Source organism: Trifolium pratense, linkage group LG1 (genome assembly GCF_020283565.1).
Source record: "Trifolium pratense cultivar HEN17-A07 linkage group LG1, ARS_RC_1.1, whole genome shotgun sequence".
NCBI classification, from domain to species: domain Eukaryota; kingdom Viridiplantae; phylum Streptophyta; class Magnoliopsida; order Fabales; family Fabaceae; genus Trifolium; species Trifolium pratense.
In genome coordinates this window covers 42,911,521-42,932,186 of record NC_060059.1, presented here as the reverse complement: position 1 = coordinate 42,932,186, position 20,666 = coordinate 42,911,521, and the positions used below count along the sequence as shown (strand labels likewise).

The window sequence follows — 20,666 nt, the reverse complement described above, 5'->3', positions numbered from 1 at the left end:
GTCTACTGTTCAAGTTAGCTTCAATTTCCCACTTTCTGGTTGGAATAATTCCTTTCCTTCTACTGTTGCACTCCATCAGTTTTTGCTGCAATTAAAATTTTCTTAGTAATTAGGTAGTTGCCCTGCTGAAAGTTAGTCACACAAGAAAACAACTACTACTGTTATATATTCCAGAAACAACTCATCCAAGAATCCAATTCCTTTGCACTATAAGTCAGAAATAGTATGTGACACACTTCAATACGCAACTTCACCTAATAATTAAGAGCATGTGTCAATTAGCCTTGTTAGGGTTGATTGAGTCTCCATAAAGTAATATTGTAGAAAAATCTACTACTGTTTAGTATACATAATGTTATATCAGCTTATACTACTAGTATATGGTATAATTTTCAAAATACATGAGTTGTAAATATCATTGAAGGCTCTAATTATTGGAGAATAGCCAATTGTAGAAATGCATTTGTTTGCTGGTTTCTTCCTTCATTGGTTGGTCTTGAGGTCATACTTAGACCAGCATGAGGAGAAAATTCAAAGATATGCATTTGTTTCAATTATTAATTGGAAGAGAATTAGAAGGATGGCTTTATATATAGGCCTTACAAAAGAATTGGGATTAGAACAGTAAAAGATATGCATTTGTTTCAATTATTAATTGGAAGAGAATTAGAAGGATGGCTTTATATATAGGCCTTACAAAAGAATTGGGATTAGAACAGTAAAAGCAATAGCTAACTTTGAATATAACAAAACATCAATTAACTGATTTAAATAAACTAATAGTCCCCTCCAAACCAGGGAGTGTGTATTGAAGTCACATAGTTTGGCGAGGAGATCATCGAAAGCTTCTCGTTCTAGTGGTTTGGATAAAAGAGAAAAGGATGTATAGGATTGGAGGTAATGTGCCTAGCGGATTGACTGTCACAATATAAAGATGTCATAGCAGAGAAAGGGATGTGAAAATCTTGTAACAAGAATGTTAGCCACTGAATTTTACAAGTGGTTGAGGCAAGGGCCCTATAATTTGCCTCTAATGATGAACGAGATACAATGTTTTGCTTTTTAGATTTCCGATAGATCAAGGATGATTTTGGAATAGACATAAACCGGTTACTGATTTCGTTGTTTTAAGATAAGTTGCCCAATCCAAGTCACAAAAAAGCCTTTAAGATGTAATGTTAAATTTGAAGAAATAGAATACTTAGCTAGCTCCATGAGTTTAGAATCAACAAGATTTCTGAAGTGTATTTACTTTGACAAATATGAATAATGAATGTTTTCTTTTGAACAAAACATGTCAATTAAAAAATTAGGTGTCCAGAGTCCTTGATGTGAAATGATGAATCAAGAATAACCTTGATCGAATCAATCTTATATTGAGAAGGGTGTGGATTTCTTATGAAAAATGAGAAAAACGAAAGAAGAGTAAAGCAGAAAGAGGTTTAGCAAACATTGCCTCCTAGCCTATTTCAAACCATTAGTAGTTGAGGTAGTAGCGTTAGTTTAGAATGTAGTTGGATAGTAGAAGATTTTAGTAGTAGTGTGAGAATCACTTAGAGCAAGTAAGTATAGATTGTATTGCAGACAACTTGGATATAGGTAGCATGAGACAAGAGGCAACACATTAGTAGTTAACTTATTGTAGAAGGTGACATATAGTGCGGTCAAACCCTCAATGTTATTGTCACTCCATCTCAAACGCTTGAATAAAATTGTACATAGTTTACTACTAATGTGTTGCCTTAATACATGTGTGGCATTGATTTATTCATTCACCGATTTTTCGTGTTTTCTTTCCTCTCCCCTTTCTTTCTTTTCATCCAACCAAACATATCCTAAAGTATTCTAGAAAATTACAAGACCAAACGGATAAAGCACATAATTGTTGAAATCATTTGGTGAGAATGAAAGTTTTAAGATAAGGGGTAAGGCACATTAGTGTTGAAATTTGATCTCATTGGGCACGATACTGCTAGAACTTACTAATAAGTAATGATGATGATGAGAATGGGCTCACAATAGAATTGGGAATAGCTAAAAGTAAGAAAAGAAAACAATAACTACTTAACTACCTAATGTATCAACTAGTAATACTAATTGTTCTTTGTCTCTTGAAAATACATGAATTATAATGTCAAATATCATTGAACAAGTTACATTGCTAATAATCCAAGTCCTGTGTCATATGTGAATGCTTATATTAATTAGGATGGTTGCCTAACAATTCAGTTAAGAGTAGTTAGCATAACCAGAAAATGCATTCATCCTGTTAGAGATGGATTGAAGCCCTTAATTTAATTCAGCCCTTTGCATTTAACATATATTAGGTGAAAGTAGATTACATTAGGCCAAATCTGGTCCATGAGACAGAACACAAAACAATCTTGTACTAAAATATGCAGCCAAATTTTTCCAAAATTCAGTTGCAGAACAAGATGCAACTTGCACTTACACACGGATAAAAATGAATGATAATGATATACAATATAGTATTTTGATTGCTTAGTTAGTTAATTAATAAAAAGGTAAAACATGAATTGGAGTAACTAGTAAGTGGTGTTGTAGGAAAATGGAATTGAGTGGTGTTTAGGGAACACGCGGTATATAAGAATAGTCCCACATCGAATGTAATTGCAATGTAGGAATAATTGGGTGGCTATAAGAATAGAAGAATGAGGAATAAGAAAAGTATGATCCTTCAGGCAGAAACGGGGATATGATGAGTGGTCTGAGTCTCGCAATAAAAATGCGAGTTGGGTGTTCGCCCCAAGCCTGGTTACGACAATTGGGCACTCCTTTAATCAATCTGATCCCTATAATAAGCCCAAACAAACTGGGCTAATCAAGTTTTATTTTTTGGTTTATTTAAGGATTAGAATATTTATTCTACAAATTTTATTTTTTCATTTAGTAATAAATTATTTTCTTAAAAATAGTAAAGTAGTACTATTTGTTTTTTGTTATTTTCTTTATTTTATCAAATTTTTCATTTGCTTAGGAAATTAGCTAATACTCCTTTGGTGTAGTGCAGTTCAGAACACATTTAATATCAAGTTCAGTTCGAGTGCAGCTTTGCTCTTTTTCCTATGGCTCCTTTTCTTCCTTTTCCTTTAATTAAAGTCATTAAATTCTAACCATCAGATTCAATTTTGCCACATGTCGTCAATCAATTAAAGGAAAAGGAAGAAAAGGAGCCATAGGAAAAGGAGCAAAGCTGCACTCGTTCAGTTCCAGGTAAGAAACTTTAAATTAGTGAGACTCATTCCCTAAGAAATCAGAGGGTTAAAAAAAATGTCGGTTATGTATGAGAAAACATTAATAAATACATATTAACAAGCATCAAATAATAAAGAAAGTGCTCCTATACCAAAAAATATTCTTCTATAATATATATTGCTTTCCTTCCTATACAAAAGCAACCTATAAGTTTAAAAGCAAACTACAAGGCCTTGGCTTAAATTCAAAAAGATGATTTCTTTTAATAAAAAAATATGACTTAGTATTTATCAAACAAAACCAAAATTGGAAGCATCTTATAGGCCATCCATAACATCCAAGCTCAATTTTGTAGTAAAGAACCACTTAGATGGTGAATTCCCAACACTGTTACTAAAATGCCACGCCATGTTTTCTGTTTTCTTGGCCCCAGCAAGATTCTCACTTTTGCTTATACCTGGAATCCATCTCCTTGTAGTTACCTCTTCCAACAACCTCCTATCCTCTTCAGATAATTGAGACACGGATATGAATTGTAACATCTTTGATTGAAAATGAAGTCCTTTGTTGGGAGAAGAAGTTCTTGTACTAGGCATTGGTCTTGTGGGATTGTGTCTGTATCTTACATAGGTAACCAAATGGTGAAGTCGAACCAATAGTTCGAGGATGTGAAAATCTATCTTTTGTTTTTCGACGTAATGAAGTGTATGAAGACGAATAAGGTTGCTTTCTTTGGGTGTTGTATTTTCTCCAAACTCATTAGCACTGCAACAAAAATTAATTATCACACATTAACCAAATGTTAACTCCAATTTTTTACCTAAAACAAACATGTACAATTAAACTAACCAAATTACCTTGCATTTGCCCATTCACCAACCCATCCAAAACCTTGGTGTGCTCTGCCACATATATGGATAAGAAAAATATAGTAAGCAACTTATGAAGCATCAATTTAGAAGAAAAAGTCAGCAAAATTTCGTTAGTTTTTTTATAGACAAAATATTAATTGTTAGTATATTATGTTAGTAGTCAGAATTTGAATTCTAGACCTTCTCAAATTCTTTCGAGTATTTCAGTTCAACCACTTGAGATATGCCTTAGGGACAGAAATTTCATTAACTTAAATAATACACATCCCTTGGATGTTTCAAAAGTCACTCATTAAGGTTACTTGGTGTGAAAGTTACACTTACTCCATGACTATTTAAATAACAAATGCATCATACATCTTATATATTTTATTAAGAAAATAGAGGGAGATGTGTGTATGTGTCATTCAAATAAACCTTAGAAAAGATTAGTGCTATTTCCTACATTGACATTGTTTGTTGCCTTACACAAGAAAAAGTAAAAACAATACACAAATATTTTCATGATTTCCCATATAAAACTTTGAATGAAAATAAAGAAAAATGAGCATTATCTTACTTGGTCGTATTTGTGGCAAATGGAGTAAGCCACTGGAGAATCATATCCATTTCAGCTTTGACTTCAGCAATGGAGAGCTGCACAAAATTACCAATTAGCATATTCCAAACAAGAAATTAAACTGCAGTTTTCAAGTAGCAGGTAAAAATTACTAGAAAATGTTGAAATAACGACATAAATTAGAAACAAAAAAAAAAAAAAGTACGGTGAGAAGTCATATATACCTCTTTTGTGACATCATCGTTTTGCAACCGCGAAGGAAGGGAATTCTTAATATTATTGGGCAAACCTTTATACAATGTGTCTCTCATATTTGGTGGAAGAATGGTTGGACGTGATGCCTGATATAAAGTTAGAAACCAACATTTTAATTAATTAAACAAATAAATAAAAATCATGTGATTGCGATCTAGACCTAGACCGTAACATCAATAATTTTATGCTTATATACTCATGTTCTAATTAGGTCGCATCAACTGCAATTGTCTGCAATATTAATTATCGCACGCGACTCTAACCCGGATTGCTTTCTATTCTCTACTAAATATATTAGCTATCACAAAGTATTGACTTACTATAACATTTATCTGATTGATAATGTTAGCATAGTGCAGTGCAAGACCAGCTTCGCCGAGTCTTTGAGGTCCCTTATGATTTTTTACTGCGATTGTATCTGCAAAGAATTCAAGATTTAATCAACTTTTTGTACATTAATAATCAAAATCACCTATTTTATAGAGCCCCAAGGGGATGCATATGCGCGAATGTATCATACACATAAAAATTGAATTCGAATACATGTGTGAGATGTATCAATACCATTTTTTCCAAGGAATTCCAATATTGCTTGATGTGTATGTGTGGCAATATCGACAAGCTTTTCAACGATCTGTAGCAGATACATACACAGAATAAGCCCACTATTGTAAAATGTGCCGAAATAGAACACTTATTCAACAATGATAGTTCCAAATGAGGAACTATTCCTTCATGTAAATTTGTTATTAGAATCCTATTGATATACCTCCTCCAAATTTTTTGACCAAAGGGATTTCCTTTGTAAGCTCTTTACAAGCTTTCTTTGATGCTTAATCTCACTATGAAAAGCTGCGAGACCTTCCCCTACAATAACAAAGAAACTTATATGTCAAAATTTAGTAGATTACTGCAGAATATATTTTGCAGATATCTAGAAGTTACAAATTTTATGAAGTTTTAAGTAAAACTATTTTATGAAGTTTCTAACCGTTGAGAGGAAGGTTTAAGAACTCCAACTCCTTAACCTTTTGGTTATAATCTTGTTGAAAACGGTCCAATGCATTCATTTCATGGTATAATTCCTACACAGAAAATAAAAGTACTTATTTAAACAACATTAATAATCTAAACAACATTGACAATAGCTTGAAAACACTTGCTAAATATGAAAAAATGTGTTAACATGAGTATTCATAAGCTGTAAGAAACAATACAAAGTAGCATACATGCAAAACTTCATCCAAAATTACAATTTGCTTACAGCAGTATTCTGAGCTAGATAGGACAAGTCCTGCATTGTCTTTTCTGCTTCTATCCTATGTTGTTTGTTGCTCAAGGCATCCAAATCTAATCTGAAATGTTTGTAATTTTTTTTAATTTCTATCAAAATGATTTATGATTTACTTTAATTTTGTGATAAGTTTGCATGTAAAATCAAACAAACTCACCGTGAAAAATATCGATCGAGGTTATGCCACTGAGGATCTTTACATGTATTACCAAATCTAGCTACTTCTCGCGAGAAGACATTGAATTCTTCCCTGCAAAATACCCCAAAAATTTGAAGATAATGAACATATGAGAACACATAATATACATCCATAATAGGATTTTTAAGCTCGACGAAAAAAGGTTATATGATACTATAAACAAGTGAGAACCTTTTGTCATCCCCAATAAGACTTAACAACTCCTTTGTATCAGTAGAAACCAGCTTTTGTACCCCTTCGGATCGTAAAATCTCATGTTTAAGTAACTGAATGTTTTCTTCGGACAGTGAATGAAACAAAGTTGATCCTCTAGTAATTGTATTAGCTACTTCAAATGCCAACATAGATATTTTATTTCTTCTAGGAGCCATGCTAGTGATAAAACCATCACTAGTGCTTATCTTGGGCATGCTACTTCCTAGTGTGTCTAGAACTTCCACTGCCTTCTCACCAGCTCTTCCTAGAAAGGACCCTCTTTGGGAGACCTATAAAAAGACACAATAAATTAAAATATGAAACATCAAAATAAAACTGACATTTTAGATCGAAGGTGTATCTGGTGTCTGATACTGGACATAATAAATCAAAATATGAAACATCAAAATAAAACTGACATTTTAGATTGAAGGTATATCTGGTGTCTAATACTGTTACGACACCAACACATGTAGTTACATTCAATCACTTCTATTTCCTTAAATTATTATTGTGTCTATGTGTAGGTCAATGTTGTGTATGTGTTGATGTGCTTCGTAGCTTAAAACATAGTCTCTCTCCCACAATATTGTAAAACTTGTTTATTAGACCATGAATATATAGTTATCAAATTCTTATTGTGTATTTCATTTTAGGAGAATAATTTGCATCTACTAATTAACTATGAACCACGAACACCAATAATAATTTGAGAAAATAACATATTTCACAATGTAATCATAAGTGTCGGTGTCGTGTCAGTGTTAAACACCAACGTGTATCCGACACCAGGACACACCTAATTTAAGAAGTGTACGTGCTCCATAGCTAATTAACAGTCACAACACAACCAAGTTAATACAAAGTATCAAGAGAAGTGAAATTACCTGTTTTCTCCCTTTTACATTGAGGTTGGTGGTATCATTGACTAGTTTGAATTCCCTGGAAAATCCAGATTTTTGTTTCTTTTGATTTTCACCACGATCACTATTAACCTTTGAATTTGAATAACAATTTCCATTTCTGTTAACAAAGCTCTTTAACTTGTTAAATTTCCCCACAGAAACTTCTTGAATCTCATTATTTTTATTTTTCTCTTCCTTACCAGCTGAGCAAACTGATCCCATTTTATATCCTAATGAACAATATCAAATCCTGCACAAATTGGTATAATATAGTGTGATTTTACAACAACTTTAACCACAAGAAGAACAAAAAAAGGAGCAATTATTATATTTGGTTGAAATTAATTAAAAGCAATAATAACACGTTGTTGAGAACAAAAAAGTAATAACATAGTTGAGGAAAAACATATTAAGAAGTTAGGAGCATGTATGTATATACCTATTTAGTGTTTAGAAAAAAGAGAGTATCAAAGTCCAAATTGGAAATTCGGTTAAGAATTGAACACGAGGAATACATTTCAAATAAGAGTCACACAAATTGGACAAGATAAATAAAATAATTAAATAAATAAATAAATAGTGGCATAGAGGGAAATTACGAGTTAGGAGTCATCTTATGAGTTTGTTTGACTAAATGGGTGGGAAAAACAAGTATATAAAGGATATTCGCATGGTTGAATAATGAATATTGGAAACACATTAAAAAAAATATATATAAATAATTAATAAAAGTAAACACGAAATTGTGCCAGACAATTTAGCTAAATTGATAAAGACATTACAGTAGAATTTGGGTTTAAACTCATATAATAAAATTTTTAGCCACTAGATTACTTAAATAAATTTAATCGGGTGTAACATTTAACAAATATCTTGTACTTAAAAAAATTGACAAGAAATTAAGAAAAGAGACGCGCAAATGGAAATTAAGGGAAGGGAAATTTCGTGGCAAGAAGCACGAGGACGCTAAGGCAATTGACTTGAGTAGCAGAAAAAACGACAGTGAATAAAAAAAAGAACGACGACTGTTTCAATGGGTTTTTGGGTAATTTAGCACGAATGTCGCTGTCGTGGACTACGTAAATGAAAGAGAAAAACGTGAAAATGCATACGAAATCTTGGTGCCGCCTAATGCCTACTAATACTATGGACCCGTTTCGTTTGTTTGTTTGTTTGTTTTGGATTTGGACTATGTGTGTTTTTCTTCACTATACTTACTCTTACCAATTACTACCATCATCGCTTCAATGTTTGGTACTCATGATAAACATATTAATTCAAAATAACATTAGAGTGAGGTAATCAAAATTAAATACTTATCAAATGTCATATCTCTATATCAATCGTTAGTTATTGTTAAGTCAATAACATTATCAAGTATCATATCATTACCAAAAGGGGTTAACATAAGTAAACTAGAACACATTAGACTCTCACAACAAACAAAAATTTAAATTGAGTGGAACAGGTTAATGTAAACCTCAGCTATAGAGGATTAAACAGACCGGCCTAATGGGTCTGACCCGTTTTATTAGGATTTTTAGAGCACTTACAAATATAATTATATTTACCTTCTTCCAAGAATACTAGTAGGAGCTCGAATCCAAAATCTTCAAATTCAAAACTTATCTTTTTATCATTAGACTAAACTCTTGAAATTTGTCTGACGTATTTTATGACCCCTATTTTCCACGAGGAACATTCACAATACAAATATATCAACTAGTACTACCAGGGACGGAGCCAGAAATTTAGTTTAAGGGAGGCCGAATTTAAAAATATAAATCAATAAAAAAAAAACTAAATTTTAAAAGCACAATATATGAATAAATTGTCATCGATGATAATAATTATTGTAGACATCTATATACATTCTTTAATTCTAGAAAAACAATGTTATTTGGTAAAAACAGCCAACAATGTTATCGATCACTTTGTTTTCAAAAGATCCAAGTCTTCGTGGTAAAAGTAGAAAGGAATTGGGTCTAAGTGAATTCTAAGAGACGTCATAAAGACTTTTGTCTATGGAATAGATTTGACAATTCACAAAGAACACTTTGCTACATGTAAGAAATTATAAGATAAATTTAAAGCTAATATTGTGAATTACATTTTATAGACTATTTTATTAAGTCGAATTTTTTGACATTTATTTTCATATGTATTATAATTTTGGTCTTAATCTCAAAAAAGATTTTTTTTTTTTTTATTGAATTCATTATTGGGGCAATAAATCACCTCTTTTTGATACAAAAATACTATTTTTAGTTAGAAAAACATATGTTGGAATCAAATATACACCAAGTATAAAAACAGAGCCAAAAATTTGAATAAAAAAAGGGACCATTTTTATGAGTTTAATAAAATAGGAGGACCAAAAGTAAAATCAAACCAATAATATAATATCATAGTAGTATAAAAAAATTAAAAAATATTTAGGGGGACCGTGGCCTATGTTAGTCCCCCTTCTAGCTCCATCCCTGAGTACTACTACTTTGTATTTTGCAACATTTGATCTTCCAAAAAAATTCCTATATAGTACTTTCTCCATCTCTAAATATAAACACCATTTGAAAAAAAAATGTCTCTGAGTCCAAATATACGCTCCATACCAAATTCCAAGGCACATTTTTTCTTCCAAGCATAATCCTATTTAATACTACTACTTTAAGATAACTACACATGAATAAAAGGTGGCCGGATAACAAGTTGCACCGCTAATCCTTTTTTATAACAAAATCAATTATTTTAAAAAAAATATCCATAGATCTAAGAGATATAATAGCATTATACGTGACTTTTTGAATTCTTTTCAGAAGATTAGCAGCCCCTGATAAGTGTCAAACACAAATGGTATAAAAATAAGTTGATTGTCAGAAGGTTTTGTCATATTTAGTCACTTTACTTAAAGCAACTTGGAAGACCGTCTATTCCACAGTAAAATCCCTAATCTTCAATTCCACGTATAGAAAAAGTTCAATCTAAGTCCACTCATTTTCTTTCTAATTTCTATCTACTCATGCACCCAAACATACATATGCTAGTAGTTATTTTTTGCCATAGATAGTAAATGAACTATAATTTATTATTTTCATAATTTTTTATATTTTTATAAAAGATACAAAATGAAAGCTAAAAAGTCTAAACTTGTGGATTCAAAATCCCCTGTTCCGGTCTTAATAGACTACTCTTAAGAACTACGTAGTCTAACAAAATATGAAGGCTATAAAGAAAAACGACAACTACATTGAAGCATGCCATAATCTCAAAGAAAAACAATTATCTATTGTTTAGTTTTTTTAATATGAGCGTGCCATGGCAATTGTCAAAAGATGAGACAATCTAATTATGTATCTCTATAGTTATGTGAATAAATAAATTAAAAAGACTTATTAGATACAACTACCTGAATGGAGACATATACAAATTAGTTAAATGATTTCAATCGTTTACCTTTGTATATATTAATTAATCATGATTGTCTAGAACATGTACTATTTTCTGAAGGAAACAAAAAAATGAAAAAGCTGACCTTGGTGCATTGGACAAAATATTTTAAAATGCTAGTAAAAAACAATTTCATATTAATAATGTGTTTTTTTTCTTTCTAATTTGACTCGTACAGAAAGTCCTTCTCAAATACAATCTCTGTAACCCAATTTTATACTATATAGTAAGTGAAATAGTATATGGAATATGTTGTTTGGACAAATTACCTGTAAAGTATTTTTTGATTGAAATTTTGGGTGGTGAAACTGAAAGTACATTTTAATGTAGTAATGCTAATATGCCTCTGATCGCATGTCCATCGATCTAATGCAACAAACTATCATTTTGGATATCAGTTGACTTTATTCAAACCATAGGTTTTGTTGCTCTCAATAAGTACTTTCAGATCCAATACAAAATTGAGGTTTTGACTCAAATTAAGCCAAATGATAGATTTTCAACTTAGCTGATGTTAATCAAAATTGATTCATACACATCCACTTTTTTTTTTTACATCTTATGACAGATGGTTAATTCAGTTGAGTAGATCATTTATTCATATCACAACTCACAAGCACATTTTTTCACATGATTAATCAAATGTACACAGCCATGTAGAGATCCAATTTAGTGATAGTTTAACTGTGACAAAACTGTGGAGGACTTTATTTAATCACGATTTAACTGTGGTAAAATTTTGAGTCCTATATAGTATCTCAACTTGCACAGGCTATGAGCTGACCTTAGTGTAAAAAAATATGGTATTCATTCATGTATCATTGCTGATATTTTATTATTTGAATTCTCTTCAAAAAGGTTTTTTTTTTTTTGAGCAAACAGGATGTTGGATTCAAGCAAGGTTGTATATCTATTAATCTGGCCTCAAATCGACAAACTCTAGCCTCGCATAATTTTTTTGGTTATTGGAATGGACAGTTCCTTAGGATTTTGCTTTTTCATGATTTTGTTCCTGAGTGAAGAAAGGCCATTTATTTATTTATTTATTTTCAAGAGATAAAAAAAGCAATTTGAGTCCCACTCACAAGACCTGAATAAAAAAAGCATGCTGATTTTCTTAGCATTGGGCCTATAGCCCATCAGTATTCAAGAAAGGCCGAATAACCATAGAGGGAGTATCCCAGACACCCCCCCCCCCCCCCCCCCCCCCCCCAAATCTCAAAATACGCCTGAATTTAGTTAGGATCGGAGAAGTTTGGATTCTACCAGAGGTGTTGGTTTGAGGCCTGGGGAACAATAGCCAATGAGATTTACTTTTGTCACCCTATCGGTTACTCGAGCACCCTACGAGTTTCTCATTTTACCCTTCCTCTACTTAACTAACGAACATGTAAAAAATGAGTAATTACACCCTACCAAAATTTTTATAACATCCGCTACTTAAGTAGCGGACGTTATAAAAATCTTGGTAAGGTGTTTTTAACTCAAAAAAATCTCATTTTTATAACGTCCTATACTTAAGTATCGGACAGAATCCTGAATGGTGCAATGAAAGTCTCACGTTTGAAGTATTTCAGATATAAAGCAAAAAGTCTCACATTTGAAGTACAACTTTCATATATAGTTAAAATATAGCGGACGTTATAAAAACCTGATAGAGCGTGAGATCTCAACCGGTTCAAAAAGTAAGGAATTTTAACACGTTCGTCACTTAAATGCCGAGCAGTATTATGTGACCTAAGTAGCATGGCAGGATTGAAGGTCTTTAATAAATAATTTACCGGAAAAAAATACATCGATATTAGTCGAGGAGTTGAAACTCAAAGAAAACCAACTTGAAAAAAAGTTCTAACTAAAATAGGACAACTATTATAAACTATCAACTGACTGTTATCATCACACGCTAAATTCGCCCATACATCCGCAACAGAATTTACTTCACGGTACTTATAACTACCTCCCAATCCAAAAATCATAAGCTTTATAATAATTTGCACTAGAGTCAAATGCTTTCTAGTATTGTTGCGCCAAAACCAGAGATAATTTTTTTTATACCAATGAAATGTATTTTGTTGGTGAAAAGTAATCACATTGTCATAAGAATCACTATACTAAAATTAGTGCAATTGCTTCCGAATCTAATTCAAATTTTCACAAAATTAGGAATCTCAAAACGTTATTATAAGATTTTCTCCAAAAATAATTTTTGACATAATTCCACCAACCATATATCCTTAAATATGTACTTACCACTTCAGTAACCACAATAACAATAGTTTTAAACTGCACAAAAAAATTTCCTTTGCCACCAAGCAAATACTAGTAACTAGTACTAACTAGTAATAACCAATATCCACCTTTGAATTTCTAAAAAAGAGATTAAACAAAAATGAAATAAAATAAACATCAACATTGATGTTGTTTGCTATTGTTTCCAAAAGGTTTCTTTAACCTAAAAATCTCAAGTCTTCTATGCCTAGCCTGAGCCGCTACAATAGCTCTATCTGATGTAGTTGCTTCATCAAACGGTTGAAAAGAGGCCACGTTCATCAACTCTTCCGTTGGTAAGTTCAGATCAGGAAGAGCTATTGGGCCATTATTCATTGTACGGCCCAATGTAACAGAAGAAGGAGAAGAAGAAGAAGATGCCACTGCCAACGACACCGTTTCATGACTGGGAAACATTTGAATTAGTTGCTGTTGGTGTTGCTGATTCTTACCGTGCTCTTCATTTTCAGCCGTTGATTTTGAAAGGTTGACTGAACCATTTGATTGATTTTCCAACTGCACTTTCAGTTTCTGGTCAATTTCCAAATTGAGGGTTTTCAATTCACTTTTGGGTTCTTTACTATTATTACATAGTAGCTGCAAATAAATGGCAATTTTCATTTACATAATTTTCATAATCCAATTCAATAAACAAAAACAAAAAACAAACAAAATCCTAAAATCAACTCAAAATTAATATTTAATTTAATACTATGAAAATTGAAAAATCGAAAATACCTGTTGCTTCCTTACTTTCAACTTCAAATTGATACTCATCAGCCGATCATAGTGTTGTTGCACTTTTTCTATCTCCTATTTAAATTCCAAACATTAATTAATTAAAAAGCTATAAGAAAAACAAAATATAATAAAACTAAATTAAAAATGACTGAAAAAAATCATGAAAAAAAATAAACTTACTTGATTGAGTGATGATTTGGATTTAGTCAACTTTTGTATAGTTTGAAGAGACTCATCTTTTTCCTTTTATCACAAAAAAACAAAAAACCTAAAACTGAGAAACCAAGGCATTATACAAATCCAGAAAGAGGGCAAGAAAAATCGAAAATAAGAAAAAATCGAATACCTTTTTGAGAGAAGTTTTCTTTTTTGAATGTTTAGGTTTATCATCTGATTCAGTAGCTGGAAACGAAAGAGGGGTTTCAGGACTCGGAGCTTCAGTTTTGACGGCGATGGTTTTTGAAGGACGAGGTAGAAGGGCGGCGGAAGGAGTGTTTTGAATTGCGGATCTCTTTCTTTTGCATCCCCAAGTGAATGGTATACTGCTTAACAAAGAGATACAGTATAAATCACGAATGATTTCGGCGATTTCTATCTCAGATTCTGACCAGAGTGGTGAAGATGAAGATGATTTTCTCTGTTTTTTCATCATGGTGAGAATTGAATCTGAAGAAAGTTAATTACAATGCTGATGAATTCAATTGAATTGAATCCTAATTTTGAGATATCATCATAATTAAAACTTTGTGTTGTGTTGTGTTGTGTTGAATGAGTGAAAGAAAAAGAAAAAAAAAAAGAGTTGAGAAATTGTTGGGAGTCGGAGTGAGGAAAGAAACTGTTATTGTGAGTCGGAGTCGCCTCCTCTTTTTACTCTTCCTGCTATAAATCATCATCAATCAACCTAATGAGGAATTTGGAAATACTTGCTCCTTCATCTTCCCACGTGTCATTGTCTTAGGGTTTATTTCTTTTTAATAATTATTTTATTTTAAGTGGGAAAATTTAGCTTTTTTTTTTATATAAGAGAAAATTTAGTTCTTTTCATATTATAAAAAAAATTATGAGAAAAGGAAATAAAATATATTATTATTATTATGAAAATAAAAATATAAAATATATATCTAGAATAATACCAAATTTTGGTCTAACATTTTTAGTTCTTCTATATTTGTTCTAAAAATAAATTTATCACTTCAGAACTAGAACAATAAAAAAAAAAAATTTACAAGAACTAGAACAATAATTAATCGATAGAAAATAGTACAATAAAATATATTAAGTTATACAATTAAAAGTAACAGAAAGAGAATCGATCGATATTTTATAAGATATTAATAACTGTACAATAATATACATATATTTCTGTAAATATAATATACCATCTAAAATCAAATGTTTGCTTTATTATGACTTCATAGTTATTTTGATATTCGGGAAACAACGTGAATTGGGTAAAAAATTCAAATATTTCTCACATTAATTTTTTTAGGTTGATAAGTGATACAAATATGAGTCGGGGTTTGATTCATATAGTTATAACTTAAATAAATAAAAAATTATAAAATAAATAAATTTGGATCAAATTTAGAATTCATGCTTTATATTACCAATTGTAACCGATAAATTAGATTTTAGGGACGAAACCGATAGAATCAAGTCTCAAAGTAGGAATTCTAATGAATTGAATAGAATTCGGTACAAGTGAGATTATGCAAAGATAAATTGAGAGTTGTGTTTAGAGAAGAAGATAATTTGTTGAATATTGATTCATTTCTTTCAAATGAGGCACAAGACCTTTAAATACAACTCTCAAGGCTAAAAGAGTAAATAACATAAAATAAACTATTTATTTAAAATAAACTATTAAACTATACTTAATTCCTGTCACAATTTTTCTCATTAATTTGGTAGAAAGTGCGTCTTTAATTATGAAGTTTGCCGCAATGCTTGAATTGATGAAATTGATTGTTCTCATTAACCTTGGATTCGAGTGCAATTAGGTAATCTTATATTGGATAAGATTAATGGTAGATTGGTTGAAAGATGAATGTCTTTAGCAAAGTTGATTCGTCACTTTAGCCAAAAATGTGGTGACTGCCATGTCAATTTATACTATGCAGAATATTTGGCTTCCCTCCGATATTTGTGATAATATTAATGTAGTAGTTCGCTATTATTTTGTAATTTGAGTCCACGCTTTAAATTTGATTGTAGATGATTACAATTATAAGTTTTTGCCTTAAGCGACTGTTCTATCTCTCATTAGGAAGTTCTCCCTCTCTTACTTGGATGATTTTCTTTACCATACCTTGAGAAAAGACATTGAATGTGCTGGCTAAATTTAGTGCTACGAGTGTGTTGGATATAAATTTGGTATTTATCAATTAAATATAATTGGTGGGTCCAACATTTATTTGGAGGTGATATTGTTAAAATAAAACTTTCAAAGGTGGCGTCGAAAGCCAACTAGGTCGAAGCCAAAAAGCGCTTCGAAAGACATGGATAATACGTCCAATTTTGGTTCTGCCAGGAAGCTATCGAAAGCGCGAAATTGAACCGATGGAGAGTTGGGCCAAGCCCAAAGAAGGAACAACGAACGGCCCAAAAGGTCTTGGCGCGCGCTGAAGAAATGAAAGATGAAAGTGGAGAACGTGGTCGACGTGGCAAATGAAGGAGCGTCCAGATGATCAAGAAACAGTTACCACTTAGTAGTAGTATTTATAGTAGTTTTTCATTCTGAACAAGGGTCACAAAATTTATACAAACATCCTCTCTAAAAATTCTAAGTACTCAGCGATCGAACGAACGGAATTCGAAGGAGAAATGTATGTTTTGTGAACCATCTTTATTTGTAATTGTTTTTCATTCAATGCAATGCAATTTGTTTTCCAGTAATTTTTTCTAAGTCTGAATCCAGATACTTGCTTGAGAAACTGCTACTTCGAGGCGATTCGAATTAGTTTCTCTTGTATGCTTTAAAATATTTTAATTCCTAAGTGTTCGTTTCCTTATTCAAACGAACCTTCAAACAGTTTTCTTGAAACGAATAAACACAAAATTGTCCTGAGATTTACTAGTTGATCTCGCGAGTTTAAATACTTAAACTAGCGGTTGTTTACCAAATTCCAACGTAAACAAATTGGCACGCCCAGTGGGACGGGTTTTGTGTTTGTTAAAGTTGTGTTTATTTTTATATTGTGGAATAAAAAACTTGTTACTTGCATATAACTGATGATAAGTTAGGTTATGGTTAAAACTACTCAGAAATCTAATCCTAGTAAAACTCCAAATTCTAGTGCGATGAGTAGCGAAGCAAGTTCGAGTGGTGGAGTCGATCCACCTACACAAAGTTTGGTAACATCTGAGTTAGTGAATGTTCCAATATTCTCCAGTCCAACCATTTCGACTGTGCATGATGTTATTCCAACTTTGCCAATTCCAACTATGGCAATTCCGTCCGTAACTGCTGGTTTTGGACGTTCGAAACCACCATCAGGTCAGGGTTTTATGTATGGGCCTCCCCCTACACTTGGTTTAGGGATGCCAAGTTTCGAACCTGATAGGTATACTTCGTCAAGGGTAACTCCCACACCCTTAACGACTGCATCTGTGTTGTCTTTGAGACAACAAATGGATGAGAGCAACCATGAAATGGTTAATCTCTTAACACAACAAATGGGTACTGTGTTTAATCCATTAATTCAGAATACCAACGAGAGTTATCAAATGTTGGCATTTCAAATGAGTCGAATTGCAGATTTTTTTGGGACACCCCCACCACCTCCTAGAGTAAATCCCATTACTCCACAAGTAATACTACCTGCAATGTCTTCGACTCCAGTGCAGCAAAGGCCAACCTATGTGGCTACTGAAACAGTTCCTAACCCAACACCTACACCAGTTGTACAAGAGGAAACCTATTATCCTCACGAGGTTAATCAAATGCCTCAATTAGTAAATCAAAACCCTCCTGTTATGAACCCAAATCCACAAGTGGTACATCAGAACCATCCAGTGGTAATGGTTAGGAGGAACCAGGATCCTGACGAGGTAGTGCGAGAGGTGCAAAACAATAATTTGCTTGGCCAACACAATTTGGCTAACATGGTCGAAACGATTTTGGCCCAAAACGGCCTAAACACGGGTTGTCGAAGGCCAAACTTTGTCTCTGCCTTCACTGAATATGTGCTGCAAACCGAGTTACCAAGAGGTTGGAAAGTCCCAAAATATACTAAGTTTGCCGGGGACACTAATGAGTCAACCGTAGAACATATTGCCAGGTATCTAGCTGAGTCTGGGAATTTGGCGAATAATGAAAATTTGCGAATGAAGTATTTTCCTAATTCGCTTACCAAGAATGCATTTACTTGGTTTACAACTTTGCCTCCCAATTCGATCAATAGTTGGGCCCAATTGGAAAGGATTTTCCACGAGCAATTTTATATGGGCCAAACCAAGATAAGTCTGAAAGAGTTAGCCAGTGTAAAAAGGAAAAACCAAGAGTCAATTGATGACTATTTAAATAGGTTTCGTTTGCTGAAATCCAGGTGCTTTACTCAAGTGCCTGAACACGAGCTAGTGGAAATGGCTGCTGGTGGGTTAGATTATTCAATTCGAAAGAAATTGGATACCCAATACCTTCGAGACATGTCACAGTTGGCTGACAGAGTGAGACAAATCGAAAGGTTAAAAGCTGAAAAAGTTAGAAATTCTAAGTTTCAGAAAAAGAAAGAAATAGGTTTTGTTGATTCCTATGATAATGAAATTGATTATGAAATGAGTGATGAATACTTAGATTTCGATGATAGTGATATTAATGTGGCTGAATTAAAGCCTGGGCCTCCTTACACTTGCAAATTGTTGAGGCCGTCGAATGGAAAAAATCCTATCGAACCAAAAAATGATAAGTTTGTTACGAAGACTTATACTTTCGACATCACTAAATGTGATGAGATTTTTGATTTATTGGTGACTGACGGCCAAATTATTGTGCCAAAAGATATGAAAATACCACCAATAGAACAAAGAAAGAAAAGAGGTTATTGTAAGTTTCATAATTATTTGGGACATAAAACTTATCAATGTGTTGTTTTCAGGGATTTGGTGCAAAAAGCGCTGAATGAAGGAAGGCTGAAGTATGCTGATAAGGCAAAGCCTCCAATGAAGGTAGATTCAGATCCCTTGCCACCTGCAGACGCTACCTATGTCGAAGTCTATGACTGCAACATGGTTGAAGTGATAGACGCTGCTGCTCCAATCAAGGCTGTGCCTGAAGAGGAGTATGAAAAGAGGGTACGTGAGGTATACCCCAATGCTGAGGAAGAATTGGTGGACTTCCTAAATAGGTGCAAGCTGAAGAATGCTGAAGTGATGCTTTGCCCTAGATGCAGTGCTGTGTGTGACAAAGAGGCTACTGCAGGCCTTCAAAGTGTTGTACCTTATGCTGAAAACAAGAGAAAATGGCCAAAATCTAGGCCAAATCAAAAAGCTTGGCCTTACAAAGGGGCCAACTGGGGAAAGCCTATTACCAAAGGCCTTTCGATCCATCAGAGGCTAGGCCCCCAAAACACTTTCAAACCATCTGGGAGAGCACCTGTTAACCAATGGGTGAGTGGACAGTACGTCACTTTTAATCGAAGGATGATGGAAAATGGAAGCTCTAGCAATGTTAATGTGAACATTGTATCTGAACCCAAGGGTTCAAAAGTGGTAGCTGGGAAGGAAACAGTGAATGCTGCCACTGAAGTCAACAAATACTCTTATAGGAATAACTATAAGGGAAAGAATCCTATGACCCGCACTCAGTGGCGAAGGTTCCAGAGGAAACAAAAGTTGACAGCAAAAGAGGCTGAGGCTGGGGGCAAGGCTGTAGCAACCCAGAAGGCTGAAAAGGTTGAAATGGCCAAGAGGCCAGTAAAGGAGAGGCTCTCCATAATATTGGAAGAGCCCATAGCTGAAAATGCCCAAGGAGGGGCAGAAGATGAGGATGACATGGAGGATGATGATCTCCTGGATGAGGGGTCCGATTTTGATGTCATGGTCAATGTGGTGTCGATTCTGCCACTGGAATATGATATACCTACTGAAGTCAATGAATTGGAAGAGGACTTCGAAGCCCTCAATTTGGCTGATCATAAGCCAATGTGTTATTATGTTATGCAAAATGGTTGTGTTGAAGAGCAAAAAGCTGTCTTCGAAAAGCCAGATCTGGGAATGCAGAACCACTTGAAGGCTTTGTTCATTAGGGCAAAAGTCAATAATGTGGGAATCAATAAAGTCTTAGTGGATGGAGGAGCCGTGGTGAATATCATGCCTCACTTCATGTTGAAGAAATTAGGTCTCTATGACACAGACCTTCATTCCCACAATGTGGTGTTGGCCAACTATGAAGGAAAAACTGGTCATTCCCTGGGGGCAGTGCAGTTGGAAGTTTGTGTTGGTAGTACAGTTCGAAAGACCTTGTTTATGGTCATAGCTGCCAAACCTAATTACAATTTGTTATTAGGTAGAGAATGGATACATGGTGTTGGAGCTGTTCCCTCAACCATGCACCAAAGATTAATCATCTGGAGAGAAGATGGTTTAGTCGAGAACGTAGAAGCAGATCAGAGTGCATATGTTTCAGAGACAGGCACTGTGACTTTACAGAATTTCGACAAAAACCTGGCCTCGATTGCTCCTTGTGGTGAGCAAGATGCTGCCTTCGATCCAAATG

At 33.4% G+C, this 20,666-nt stretch overlaps 2 protein-coding genes and 1 non-coding gene across 6 annotated transcripts; 1 reads left to right on the top strand and 2 right to left on the bottom strand.

Moving 5' to 3' along the window:
* Nucleotides 1-2,711: 2,711 nt before the first annotated feature.
* Nucleotides 2,712-2,814, top strand: LOC123903398. The gene has a single exon (XR_006807974.1). It is a non-coding gene; the product is annotated as a small nucleolar RNA Z279/snoR105/snoR108 (small nucleolar RNA).
* Nucleotides 2,815-3,364: 550 nt separating this feature from the next.
* Nucleotides 3,365-8,499, bottom strand: LOC123907191 (protein PSK SIMULATOR 2-like). Of its 4 annotated transcripts, none has more exons than XM_045957360.1 (13): nucleotides 7,935-8,118; nucleotides 7,478-7,745; nucleotides 6,567-6,880; nucleotides 6,354-6,446; nucleotides 6,167-6,257; nucleotides 5,894-5,987; nucleotides 5,672-5,769; nucleotides 5,467-5,536; nucleotides 5,223-5,320; nucleotides 4,872-4,988; nucleotides 4,648-4,724; nucleotides 4,074-4,118; nucleotides 3,365-3,981 (listed from the first exon to the last, which is right to left on the bottom strand). In XM_045957360.1, the coding sequence occupies exons 2-13, from the start codon at nucleotides 7,715-7,717 to the stop codon at nucleotides 3,534-3,536; spliced, it is 1,785 nt and encodes a 594-aa protein (XP_045813316.1). In that variant the 5' UTR covers nucleotides 7,718-7,745; nucleotides 7,935-8,118; the 3' UTR covers nucleotides 3,365-3,533. The 4 variants fall into 4 exon arrangements, with proteins under 4 accessions (XP_045813316.1, XP_045813307.1, XP_045813323.1 ...); XM_045957351.1 differs by having other exon boundaries at nucleotides 8,095-8,118; XM_045957367.1 differs by having other exon boundaries at nucleotides 7,478-8,499.
* Nucleotides 8,500-13,090: 4,591 nt separating this feature from the next.
* LOC123924543 lies at nucleotides 13,091-14,853 on the bottom strand. The gene is made up of 4 exons (XM_045977482.1): nucleotides 14,298-14,853; nucleotides 14,132-14,194; nucleotides 13,949-14,023; nucleotides 13,091-13,807 (listed from the first exon to the last, which is right to left on the bottom strand). Exons 1-4 carry the CDS (start codon nucleotides 14,601-14,603, stop codon nucleotides 13,349-13,351), a joined length of 903 nt encoding a protein of 300 aa, XP_045833438.1. The 5' UTR covers nucleotides 14,604-14,853; the 3' UTR covers nucleotides 13,091-13,348.
* Between the last annotated feature and the right edge of the window lie 5,813 nt (nucleotides 14,854-20,666).